Source organism: Pholis gunnellus, assembly GCF_910591455.1.
Source record: "Pholis gunnellus genome assembly, chromosome: 10".
NCBI classification, from domain to species: Eukaryota; Metazoa; Chordata; class Actinopteri; order Perciformes; family Pholidae; genus Pholis; species Pholis gunnellus.
In genome coordinates, this window is record NC_136537.1 from 17,248,756 (window position 1) to 17,262,203 (window position 13,448).

Genomic DNA, 13,448 nt, shown 5'->3' on the forward strand with positions numbered 1-13,448 from the left:
GTTTAGTGAAAACCACTGAATTCCATAATAATTTGCCTTGAGGACCAGCCCGCAATGTTTGTAACGTTTTGCTGAATCAGATCTTTTTTCAAGCACAGACTGAAAAATCCTTTTGTGTGTGCGATGTTTGTTTGTGCCTGAAGAAGATCTGATTGTTCGAAACATTTAAGAGACACTGACGAAGCGGAGAACAGTTTACAGATTCCACTTTTTGTCATGATGCCTCTCGTTCTGTTTCCTACATAGTAATCAGCCTTCCCACAGATAGAAAGCAGGATTTAAGTGTTGACTCAGCAAATCTCAAGGTCCATTTACTCGCTTGTGGAGCTTTCGATCGCCTCACACGTCTTTATCATCAGCAGAGTGACTTTTTGATATTGTGTATGTTCTCTGTTGATTCAAAGCTCTCAACTTACAATATGGCACTTTTGAAAGGAGAAATAAGACAATCTTCCTCTTATGAATGAAAGGGTTAATTATTAAAAAAACAAACACACTCTTGCTAACTTCAACACACAAAGTGGTTTTGCTGCTACAGCCTGGAGTGACCAGCAGTGTTTGGTGGCTAAAGTCTTACATAAAGGTTGCTATGTAACTGGCATTACTGCGTCAGTGCGCCGCTATATAGAAGGATTTAGTATTTATAGTCTCACTTTAAGCCATAGCGGATGAGACATGCTCAGAATCTACATCTCCAAGTCAGCTGTGCTCAACTCAATCTGCTGATAAAGACAGTTTGGTTCAGTAGGAATCTACAGGACAAGGGGAAGAGTTCGTGGACATTTTGGTTGAGATTGTTTTGTACAGGGTGAAAAATATATTCTCAGGACTGTAAATGTTCAAATGACTCAATTTTATATCCGATAACTCGGACATTGATTTTATCCACTAGAGGGAACCAGTGACAGTGACTGTTAATACTAAAAGTGAAAGGAGCAATTTGCTGCCTGTTTCTCTTACTCTATCTGATCTCATAAAGCTCAAATACATGAGTTGGTAGTGACTTTACTGTCAAGATATTTCTAGTTCTATTGTTTTCTTATCTGAAAAAAAAAAATACATAGATAACTCAGCTTCAAGCCCTTGTGAGCGCTTGTGTGGTTACAATCTCACCTTTCCGAAAGACCATGTTGTGTTTCCTTTAATAAGAGAATATGATCAAGTAACAGTAACACTAAACTGTGTGGTATCCGAAAGATTGAGTGTTACGAATCTTGGTGATTCAACTCTTTCTTTTCGTCGGCACAGTAAAATTCTGAAATTCTTTCACCGATGCAATATAAAGATAAAATATGATCTTTATCCATGGCTGCTGCAGAGATCCTAACTCAGGGCTTTGTATCAACCAGCCTGGATTATTGTAACGTTTTGTTGTCGCGCCAAAGGGCCATTTCCTATCCTACACCTTTCCTCTGGAACAATCTTCTCATGGACATCAGTCTGATTCTGTTGAGGCCTTTCAATTAGTTGTTTATTCTCTACTTATCTGGCTGGCGGGTCGGTCTCAGTCTCAATGTATAATTTAAGCCTAGTAGTCCTGCAGACTAAAAATACATTATCTTTCTGAAGTGCTTCTCAATAACCCTCTGTTTCCTTGCGTACCTGCGACCTCTCTTTCTCTCCTGGCTGTCTGTGCCTCATTCTACATGTTGAATCTCTCTCCCTTTGTGTGCTTGTGCCATTCTCACGTCTGCATGACGGATGTGCTTGAGATTTGCTCATGTGTGTTTGTGTAGCCTGTCTTCTTTCCAGGTTGCGTGGTTGAGAGGAGGCCGTGTAGGTCAGGCTCTAGCCGTGTGGAGACAACCTGGATGCTGCTTGTCATCCTCCTGGATCTATCTTTTTAATATACAGTATGTTCACATTCTGTGTATCACTTTGTCACAAGGATTGTCTGTATTGTAATTTTATTATGTTGGTTTTTTCTGTACACACAGTGTCCCTCCTCAGTTGCTCTTCCTGAGGTTTCTTCCATTTCCCCCACGTTATAGGGGTTTTTTTTTATTTGGGGAGTTTTTCCTTTTCTGAAGCGATGGTCAAAGGACTTTTTACTTTCTACAAACTATTTTAAATGCAGCTTGTAACTGTTGCTGTTCGAGACACGATGGAGCCTCATGCAGTGAAGTAACGGAGCCAAATACCAGAAGAGGGCATCATGTGAGACAAGTTACAACTTCTGTTTAGCCCGCAGGGCAGCTGTTCATCTTCCATGAGAGACTTAACGCACAAAAAGTTAATGCCCACGTAAAAGTTAATTTACTAAATGTATTATTGTTACCCATTACAATAAAATCATCAGTTTAGCTAATGACATTATTTTTTTAGAAGAATGGCACAAATGCTTACCTTGTATTTACTTTCTATTTTAAAGCTGCACTTCAAGGATAAAATTACGGAATGCATTTAAAAAATAAGTCAAGAAGAAGAAGCATATTTCTCCCAATGACACCACTAATATCTGAGCCGCCGTAATATTCCGTTATACAACATTTTCCCTGCAGCATATGGGCCTCAGTTTTGAAGTCTGAGTGTGAATGTGATGTGTTATTGTACTGCGATGTGACATACCAGCCGTTGCCCCGTACAGGCCCCACGGTGCAGATGGTCCGACCCTCAGTGAAACCTGTACAGTCCCCATGAGGTTACTAGAGTTCAGTCACTGATGCTGCTGCAGCGCTTTGTCTCGTGGCAGTGAGCCTGTGGCCAGATTTGAGGCTGTTTAATATAGATTTATATCTGATTAAAGTATCTTCATAACCTATTTCTAATTGCATATGATGATTCTAAAATACAAAATTTGAAATTTGGCACCTCAAACTAGAAAATTCTGGCTTTTTTTTGTCCCGGTGAAACTTTATCCAGATTGTTCAAACTATTCCAAGTGAAGGGATCATGTGTCTGTGAGTTTTAGGAGTCTTTGGGAAATCTTGACTCTCCTGTAAATCAAGCCTCATTACATCATACATGGGGACGGGCTCTCGGGGCCGCCCCCTTCACCGAGCCCCTGCCATACCTCACCGCTCATTGGCCACCTGTTGTGAGGCAGTGGCATCCGATTGGATGAAAACGAGGGCAAGTCTGCACAAGACCTACTGACAGACTGACATGGAAAGAGGAAGGGAGGCCAGCCATACATGGAGACAAAGGGATTATGAGGGATAGCAACGTTTTGTACAACAGCACATTATATAAGTACACTAAGTGTGTGTGTAAGGAAGATGGGTGGTCATTATATATACTTTACCTTAAACTTACCATATGTCATATTCAACCATATTCTGTTTCTTTTTACCAAATATTCCAATGAAATTATACCCTGTCTTTTAAATCCAGTCAAAGCAACACATGCCATCACGCCTCAAAGGGATTTTCAGGTTGTCAATGGTTATTTTGTACCCGTCTGTACATTATTTGTTATGATAATGAGTGCCTCTCAGGCTTCAGGTTTACTGAGGTCATCTGGTGTAAGAGTTATGTAACAGTCCTCTTTGAAAAAAAACATAAAGAAAACACAGAGAAGGGGGAAGTCCAGCTCGCTTAGCTTGCATCTAAAGCTCAGCCTCGATACTTCCCTTTTCTCTCAGTCCCCATTAACAACTCGCCCACCAGAATCTTAAACATACCAGAATAAACGTTGTAATCTGTCTGAAATGTCCTTTGGGGAATGTTTTAGTGCCTGAGACAGATCAAACTAGCTTTCATCCCGTGAGACTACACAGGGCTCTTTTGTTAATATCAACAGGGTTTAGATGAATGTGCTCTCTCTCTCTCTCTCTCTCTCTCTCTCTCTCTCTCTCTCTCTCTCCACAGCCAGTTACGTCTGCAAGAGTCTGTTGAATGTCTGTCCACACATTGATGAATCATACAAGCTGCAGCACTGCTTTGAAATAACGCTCTCGTAGGATGTTCAACGTGCTTTGTTCGCGTTGATATCAAGAGATCTAATGGCGTTTAATCCGCTGCTATCTCTGGCTGAATGGTTTCACCCCCTCAGCTCTAAATATAACCCAGGAGCGGAAAATAACACTGTCATGTATCGGCCATCACTATGTCACAAGAAACTTGACCTCGTCCAGACATCGGAATTAGTTTTGGGATTTGTCCAAACATTTCAGCCAGCCTGAGAAACGCAGTCACCCAGAGACAGTAATGAAATCTGATTGAAATCATTTGCACTTTGAGTTTACAGCCACATGACCGATAAGCAAACTAGAAGAGGACTACATTAAAATGTGCAAGTGCAGACGAAAGCAGGCTGAAACCTCAGTTGACATTAAAACACTGAAAGCAGTTGAGTGTCAGTTGCATGATAAATATTGTATGGGAGCTGCAGTTTAATTTGAAGTACTTACAGGAGTTGAATTGTTAGTTGAATGTGAAAAGCAGTAAAAAAGTTTGAAGTGTGATCTAAAATTGAGTGTTAGAGCTAAAAGCAGTTGAACTGCAATGGCTAAAAGCATGTTCATTTGTAATTTAAGTGCTGTAGGAAGTTGAGGTGCCAGTTTGTCAATAAGCACTCACACGATGAAGAGTCAGATGAGGAGAAACAAAGTTGCAGCAAACCTGCATGTGCCTAAAAAACCCAACGAAAGCTAGTTTGATCTCAATTGAAATGTTTAAGTGAAAGGAGTTGAAGGCATGTTCATTTCCATTTTAAGAGCTGTAGGACGTTGATTTGCCAGTTTGTGTTTAAGCACTGAGAGCTGAAATCAGTTAAAGTGTCAGTTGAAATGTAAACATTGGAAGGAGCTGACATGTCAGAAGTGTGTTTGCTGACAGCAGGAGCGAAATTTTAGTTGACATTGAACACTGAAAGCAGTCGAATCGTCAGTTGAAGTGTAAGAGTAGGTGTTGCCTTTGTATGCAGCCAACATTTCCGCCAGCCTGTACATGCCTTTAAAACGTGCCCAGACATGAAATCTGGTTAAAATGGAGAAACTCTTCACTTTGCATTTCTTGCTACTGAAGGCAAACATTTGGCTTCATGTTGATTTCTCACCAACGACAAATGATAACAAAAGACCCTGTTAACCCTGATAACCCCAAAGTCCTCTCGCTGAAAGGTAAAGTTTTAGCTGTAAACAAACACTCTGACGTTGGAAATTTGATCACTGTAATTTCTGTGGATTGCAGCGATTTCCAATAGCTCCACTAACAACAGAGGGCTGCATTGTTATTGAACGCACTCACACACAGCCATTGTCTGGCCGCTTGTCTTGAAGAATGGATTAGATTCAGCGACCAACCAGAGATGGACACTGGCACTGACCTGCAGAGACCTCATGTCTTTACCTGTTTGTGGATCAGACCCGGAGGACTTCAGTTGCAAGGGATGGCCCTGATGGTTATCAGCTACCTGATAATTACAGTTAACTGAGGACCCGAGGAACAGAGGGCCATCACTGTATAAACATACGAGGGCCAGTGTTGGAAAGTAGTTTTAGATTTTATTCTATTTCATACTTCTACTTCAGTATATTTAGGAGTAAATATTCACTTTTTTCGCCACTATTCATCTGACAGCTATACGTAACATTTTCCGGAATACATTTTTCCATACAAAACATTTTAGCAACTTCTAAAATGTGATACATTATTATAAATCCCACTTGACCAACACAACACTGAACGGTTCTGTTGAATGAATACTTTTACTTTTGATACTTTAAGTACATTTTGCTGATAATACATGCATACTTTAACTTAAGTATTTTGCATGCAGGACTTTTGCTTGTAACATTATTTTTTTTAAAGTGGTTTTGCTATTTGTTCATAATATTGTACCTAAATAAAAGCTCTTTGTGCTTCTTCCACTTCTGCAAACGACTCACAGAGATCATCTTTGGAAAAATATACTGTACACACAAAGAAAAAAACATATGTATGCAAAGCTCCTGATTGCGTGTGTACATTGTGTGCACGACAGAAGGTTGTATTGACCTATATTAGATACACATAAAGTGTGTGTGAGCAGCACTCAAGGCCGGGCGGAGGAGATTGTTCGCTCTCAGAGACGCTCTGTGTCAGGCTGTAAGCTGCTCCAGCTCGACTCCACACCCACTCGCCTTTTAAATAACCTCATACATCCCTCCCCTCTGCACGGAGCTCGCACATACTGATCCTGGTGTGGTGTTCACCAGCGATGGCAGAGGAGTGTCGGGTTTGCAAGTGTAATGATGTGGGTAGATGGGTTTTCTTCTGTAAAAAAGGAATCCCTTTGTAACCCAAACAACAGAGCTATCAGTCGAGGCCAGAACGTATCACAAAGACCAGGAAGAAGGAGGAAGGGGGGGTGGTGCTTCTGTGTTGTAGGAGTTCAGCTTCTGCCTAAAAGAGAACATGGTGTTCCTGGCTTCACGTCCCTGTCTCCATGCTGACAAGACAACAGAGCTGAAGCCAAAAGACCTGACAGAAAGACATTTAATCTGCAATATTTTGTTCCATAATCAAAGTTTGATACAGAGGCCTTGTTTAAATTACAAAATATTCATGGTGGAATAGTTACCGAAAACATTCTGGCTGTAGAGAACACCAGTCGGTCTGCAGGAGTGGTGGAAGAAGTGTTCAGACCCTTCACTTAAGTACTAATACCACAATGTAATACTCATTTAAAAGAAAAGCTCTGCATTACAAATCCTACATAAGTAAAAGTATTACATGCAACTTGTACTTAAAGTATTCATCATGCAGATGGGCTTCTTTTTTTAAATTATTGCAAAACTACCATTGAGACGATAATGGTACATTTCAAAATGTTATGTGTGTCTTTCAGTCTGGTTGTCTCGCTCCAGGTAGAAGGGTTTGGGGGCCCATTACATGTGTGTACCAGCTATTCATTGATATAGTTTTGTATTAGAATATATAAAGGACCAGTGTGTTGGATTTAGGGGGGATTTGTTAACTTACAATGACCAGTTTATATCTAGGAGCAGGTCCTCTTCAGAGTCCATCATGTTGCGCCTCAGTGATTCTACAGTAGCCCAGAATGGACAAACCAAACATTGGCTCTAGAGAGAGCATTTGAGAGAGTCTTTTTCACTTCCTTTTATGTGGTTGATCCGTTTCTAGTTATATTGTACTTACTTTTAACTACCTTCTTTTTGTAATATTACTTTCTTATTATATAACATCATGCAAAGCCTGAGGAGAGACTGAGTTTTCTTCACGGATGTTTCTGCTGCTCTTGTGCTGCAAGTGAGATGTTGAACACACAGAAATGTTAATTAAATCAGTGAGCGTGCTGGTTATCATTATCTCTGCAGCACAACAAGGCAGCGTATTGTAAATCTGAGCCTTGCACAATAATGTGGGCTTCACCGTCTTTCACATGAGATCATTTTACCCCATGGCAACGCTGACTCCACTGCATGCAGGCAACATACAACGATGACATTACACAACAACAAACCTGTTTTAATCACAAGCAACAGTTACCTGGAGACCAAGTTAAACCCCTGAGGTCACCTTCTAGTTTCCCTGGCTGAATGTACCTGAGTTAATTTACTCATACTCTACTTAAGAACAATTTTGAGATACTTTACTTGAGTATTTCCATTTAATGCTAGTTCTACTGGACTGTTTTTTAGAGGGAAATATTGTTCTATGTTGGAAACTTTATTTTTACCTTGAGAATACATTTACATTATGAGAAACTCAAGGTTGTCACACACTATCTTATACCGGAGCTCTCGACCATATCCAACAGCCACCAGAGCAAACTCCATAAACTATTGTCAAATGTTTGCATATTTAATAAAATACTGCTTACATAATTCAGAAGTGAATGCACCAGTAATAGTGATCCAGTGGTGCCTTTATAAACTACATTTTGCAGTAATAAGTATTAATATCTTTGTACTTAAATAATAAATGCAGGATGCTAGTAATGGAGTATTTTTAATGCAACTAGATACTACTTTCACCCCTGCCAGTAAGTGAATTGCCTGCTGCAGTAATCCTCGAATTAACCTTTATTTAGAATCATGTTTTTGACCCTACCTGTGTCATGTCAATTTGACCTGCCTCACAAATTAATGAGTTGGTTGTCTGAAGCTTTATTTCTGTCAGGTATGAGTTTACAGCTGCTGAGCAATAGACAGTGCTACAAATGTGTTCTTTATTAAATCCAAATCTTCTCACAGTTTCAAGCAAACAGTCACATATTTGTCTCTTTTGTTTGATTTCACAGTTGCCTCAAAGGTTTCACTGGGTATTAAAGCAAACAACACAGTGAATGCACTCCGGTGTTGACTCAGGGAGCAGTGCTGTTACCGTAGGAAAGTGCAGAATATGGCTGACCTGAGCAAACAGGGTTTAGGCGTGACTGCCAGGTATATATTGATACTGTAAGAGCACTGCTAAAAAGGTATAAATCTTTATTTAGAATCACGTTATTGACCCTTAGACATCACCTGTATCATGTTAACTTGACCTGCCTCACAGATAATCTCTGCTCTGTCTGGCTGTCTGAAACTTTATCTCTGTCAGGTAGGAGCTTTACAGCTGTTGAGCAATAGACATTGCTGCTGAAATGAAGCCTGGAGACGCTGCCACTGTCTGCCAAGTCCGTGATCACGCAGCCTCATGCTGGCAGGGAAGGTGGGCCAACCACAGGAACTTCAAGAGGCCTTTCAACACCAAATGTCTCCCATGCCTTAAGCTCTGTCGGTCACATTGCACTGAACCCGAAACCCCTTTACGACACGCCAGCACTGACCCACATATCAGACATCTAAACTCCTGTTTACGCTTAGGTTCTGATACATTACATGTAATATCCCACTTTCGAATATGGACTTTGAAACAGTTTTATTAACAGCTGCTGTGCATTCTGATGAAACAGCACAATTTACTCTCAACTCTGGAGCCATTTCAAATGGGTGGTTGCAACAATTAGCTCTCCGGTTTCTCAAGACATAAACGTGACTTGGGAGACTCGAGCATGCAGGCAGTCGGAGCTGTATTACAGAATATCAATGTCATGGTTCAAGCTCTTTGAGATCTTGTTGGAGCGTGCAATGAAAAATATGATTTCAAAGCATATATTTGAGGAGATATCACTCATTTAATGTAACAAATATCTAAACAACCAAACTCATATATAAGTATCTTTTATATTTTTCTTAAAACCATGGTTAAGATAGTTCATATAGTGTAAAAGGAATAGTCTGATAGGAATAAAGATAGATAAGAAGATTGATACTATTCTCATGACTGTCAGTTAAAGAAAAGCCCAAAGCCAGCAGCCGGTTAGCTTAGGTTAGCTTAGCATAAAGACTAGAAACAGTGGGGGGGTGGGGGGGGGGGGGGGACACAGCTACCTCACTGTCTGAAGAGAACCTCTAAAGCGAATACATATTGTTTGCATAAATTAAACAAAGAAGATGTAACGTTAGAGTTGCTGTTAGGTGCATTTTGTGACCATTGGACAAAGTCAGGCTAGCCGCTACGTCTTTTTAGTGTTTATGCAATAAGCTAACCAGCCGCTGGCTGAAGCTTCATATTCAACAAAGATGAGTAGTATCTATCTCTCTCTCTCTCTTCTCATCTAACTCATGGCAACAAAGTGAATAAGCAGATTACCTAAAATGTTGAGCTTTTGCCTTAAGTTCAGGCTCAATAGTAAATCAAATTAATGTAAATCTGTAGATTTGATTGCTGTGTTTTTTTTATCCGTTTAAAATATAATAGAAAACCCTTTTTCTATTCACATTCACTGTCTGGCCAGCTGTCACCAGTTTGGTTGACCCAGTTTATTTAAGTGGGCTGAGGCACACTGACCAGCACAGCCATTTTGATTTGCAGCCATTTGTTTGGCCCATTGTAAGTGAAAAAAAAAAAAAAAAAAGACTGCAGCCTCCCACCACAGGGCTCCTGCAGCTCGTTCTATGCAAACTATTTTAAACCGCGGTGTGATCGCTGCTGCTGGTCAGAGCAGCTTTAGTTCGTTTGACCATGTCTGCCCTCGACTCCCTTCCTGGATGCCCTTCATCACGCCACAATCTCTTCATCACCGCTGTGCCTTTGAGAGGGAAAAAAAAAACATTGCAACCGGATTGGCTGCTTGTGGTGGAGCTGTTGCTAAGGGGAGGGTTTCACGAGGTGATGGATAGATGTGGCAGCTGGTGAGGGCCCGTTGGAGCAACATATCAATTTAATGTTTCATTAACACTGTACTGCATCATGTTTACTGTGGTAAAGCGTAAGAAATAGGTGATCATTATCCAAATCTAGACTAAATCCTGCAGGTTTTGAAGATCATGTACTGTGCTGTCTGGTTTAATTAAGTTTATTGTGTCACCTACATAAAGTCTTATCACTTCTGATGAGTCAATGCACTTTACAGCTGTTATAACCCTCCCAGTTGTTCGCACCATTTGAGATGATTAGAGGATGGTAAATGTCAACAAAATTAGATTAAGTTTAGTCAATAAATAAAAAAACAGGTTGTGTGCTGAGGGATTTGTTACCACTTTGTAATGTGTATAACAGCCACAATTTCATTTTGTTTGTCTTAAAAAAAAGCTCATCTTTAAAGAAACGTGTACAAAACTATTCAAAAGTACAAGAATTTAGTTTGTAGCCATTTTCTAAGATTAAAACTACAGTTACATGAGTGTTAAAATGATTTGTGCTAACATGCATCGAAATTTTGGTCAAAAGCCCCACATAAATATTTGCTTTACTGCACCCTGAAGGTCAAACAAGCTGCAGGAGAGTTGCATTTTAGCACAACTGCAATAAAACAGTGAACCAAAATGTGTTTAGCTTACAAATTCTGCTTTAGAGCCACAACACCTTTAAATAGCCTCCTTTAGGTAAATCCTCAGCAAAGCACTTTAAAGCCCTTTACATTATATAAGCTGCTAAACTCGCCCTACATAACAGCAAGTCAAGTAACTAGCTTACATCTTATTGCACATCAAAATGCATCATTACACATTCCTGTGCAGCCTTCGGCACTGAAAAGAAATGTGTTCTAACTGAGCTGCAACACCCCCAACATCCTTCCTGTTCGCAGTGATAAACAAAAGCAAATGAAGTTTCCAATTATTTATTTCAGTTTTACCATTTCAATATAAAATTTGAAATATCCAAGGACAAACGAATGAATAATTTCATCATGAACACCTTGATGAACCATTTAAGCAGTCATACAACGGGGAGTAACTGAACAGGGCATGAGGGTATAAAAAGAAAGAAGTCAAGGCACACCATGTCAGTAATACCAAGAGGAAAGTTTTAAAAACCTTGCAGGTTTAAGAGCCCTTCAGCTCAGCGTTACAATTACATTTTTGAAAAGGAGGGACAGAATAACCAGCATTCAATTTCTCCTACGGTCAGAAACCTTTTTATTCACAATCTGGTGACCATTTCATGTCCAAACTAGAAATGAAAAGACAAAGAGGGCAAATTTCTCCATAAACCAGCGCTTCACGTGGCCTTATGGAACAGATTCAATAAACCTCAGCCACACAAAGCATCAACTCTGCACTGAGACAGGCAGAGGGACACATGCAGGCGTCACTGGTTCCAGGTATGTTTTGGTCGGGAAAGTTTGAGTGTCGCTTCTCAGGAGTGAGAGAAGTCGCCCTGGTCATTTCGCTGACCATTGAGATCTATCAGGAAGCGATGGGGGGGCCCTTCAACACATCCCATAGTGCAGGTCAAGCAGTCCAGGGGGGTGGGGGAGGGGGAGGGGAGAAAAAAAAAAAAAAGTAGTGACTTCTATCTCATGAAGTTTCCACCTCCAATTTCTCTCTTGTACCGGTTGGTGAGGTGGTCGGCTTGCAATGTGAGCTTGGAGAGAACTCCAAACAGTCCTCTGAGGTGATAGTGAAACTGGTTCTCCAGGTCCGTGTTCTCGTCATGGAGGATGTCTCCAGTGACAGTCTGCTGCTGCTGCTCCTCCTCCTCCTGCTTCACCGCCATCTCCAGGAAGCTGGCGCCGCTGCTCATCTCCCTCTTCAGCAGACCCCACTCCATGTCGTTCTTTATGGACTTGAGGAGCAGGTAGTGCTCGTACATGTCCCTCTGCTTGTTGGGACACGGCGGTTCGTGATTGCGGTTGTTGTTGGGCTCCAGCTCGCCGGCGGCCCGCTCCTCCAGCGGCACGTCCCGCAGCAGGCTCGGCACCATGATGGTCTCGTCCATGTTGTTGGCGGCTGCGATGAAGCGGTGCATGACGTTGATGAGGGAGTGCTTGTTGCTGGCGGAGTCGATTTGCATCATTTTGAAGGCTTTTTAGGTTGGCTTGGTTACGGTGTAAGAGCTGGCAGGTGGCGATGTTAAGGCAGAGCTGCTCGGTGGTTTAGAGGTGGCTGATCTGCAAGAGGGAGAGAGAGGAAACATGAGGATGCAGCAAAATAATACATTAAAAAAAAAAATCCTGGGCTGATGCACCTTGAAATACAGGTTTACAAATTCAGCATGGGCGCAAAGGGAACCAATTCATAACCACACACACACACACACACACACACACACACTTTAGTGCAGCTAGGCAGGAAATAACAGAGGCAGCTTGTGTCTCATCCGCAGAGCATACAGTAGCCCAACCCCCCCCCCCCCATACATACACTGCATTTCAACAAGTTATCTCCCTCAATTTGCTACATTGCAACAGCCGACTCGCATCATTACGACCTCGACTTCCTTATATTAAATCGCATCAATAGACGACATTATTCGCGTCAGAGGCCTTACATATAAAACGGACATTATTCGCGTCACAGGCCTTGAATCTAAAAAAGGATGCAGACTGACCTGAACCACGAGGTAACCTGGGGGAAATGGTTCTTGGCGTGCTGGTTAAATATACCAAGTCTTCTCAGGGTCTGCACACCACCCGCCGGGAAGGAAAGTAAAAATTTCCTCAACAGTCTGCCGGTTGAACTCAGAGTTTATACCAGACAGCCGGGTTGGGGCGGACGATAGACTATACAGTCCGCCCTTCCTGGATTTTTCTGCCCAGCCCATTGGGCCAGCATGGATTTAGGCGGGCGCTTAATAGCGTCTGATCCAAAACTGACCAATCAGACGGCAGTTCAGAGCTGCCAGTCAATTACGTTTTGTTTGCAACCATCTGCAGCCGCTCCTTTGCAGACTGAAGGCAAAACCGACTCAAATTTGCACAGGGAGTCACGGTGTATTTGGCTTTGTATTATTAAAAAATAATAATGAATGCAAAGTACCCCGTTTAGTATTTTAGCTTTTTCCTCCTGTATCCACGGTCTCTACAGCTGCCTTCATTTATTAAGTTACACAGCACTTCCACCTGGTGGTTGGACTTTGTTAGCTAAATCTTTCCCCCCACATGTCTGAACAGAAACTAATATGTTTTTTTACAATATTACCCTGTCAATCACAGTAGATACAAAATAATAATTTCCATCTACAATCTTTAATTATGCCAAAGGAAGGCGTTGGTATTACCTGTTAGTTAAAGC

The 13,448-nt window shown here is 41.4% G+C and overlaps 1 protein-coding gene across 1 annotated transcript; it reads right to left on the minus strand.

The window, feature by feature from the left end:
• Nucleotides 1-11,037: 11,037 nt before the first annotated feature.
• Nucleotides 11,038-12,904, minus strand: mid1ip1l (MID1 interacting protein 1, like). The gene is made up of 2 exons (XM_079167636.1): nt 12,766-12,904; nt 11,038-12,325 (listed from the first exon to the last, which is right to left on the minus strand). The coding sequence occupies exon 2, from the start codon at nt 12,229-12,231 to the stop codon at nt 11,728-11,730; it is 504 nt and encodes a 167-aa protein (XP_079023762.1). The 5' UTR covers nt 12,232-12,325; nt 12,766-12,904; the 3' UTR covers nt 11,038-11,727.
• Nucleotides 12,905-13,448: the final 544 nt, after the last annotated feature.

What these genes read in the sequence shown, in the direction of transcription:
- mid1ip1l (XM_079167636.1), bottom strand. Translation starts at nt 12,231, where the DNA reads ATGATGCAAATCGACTCCGCCAGCAACAAGCACTCCCTCATCAACGTC.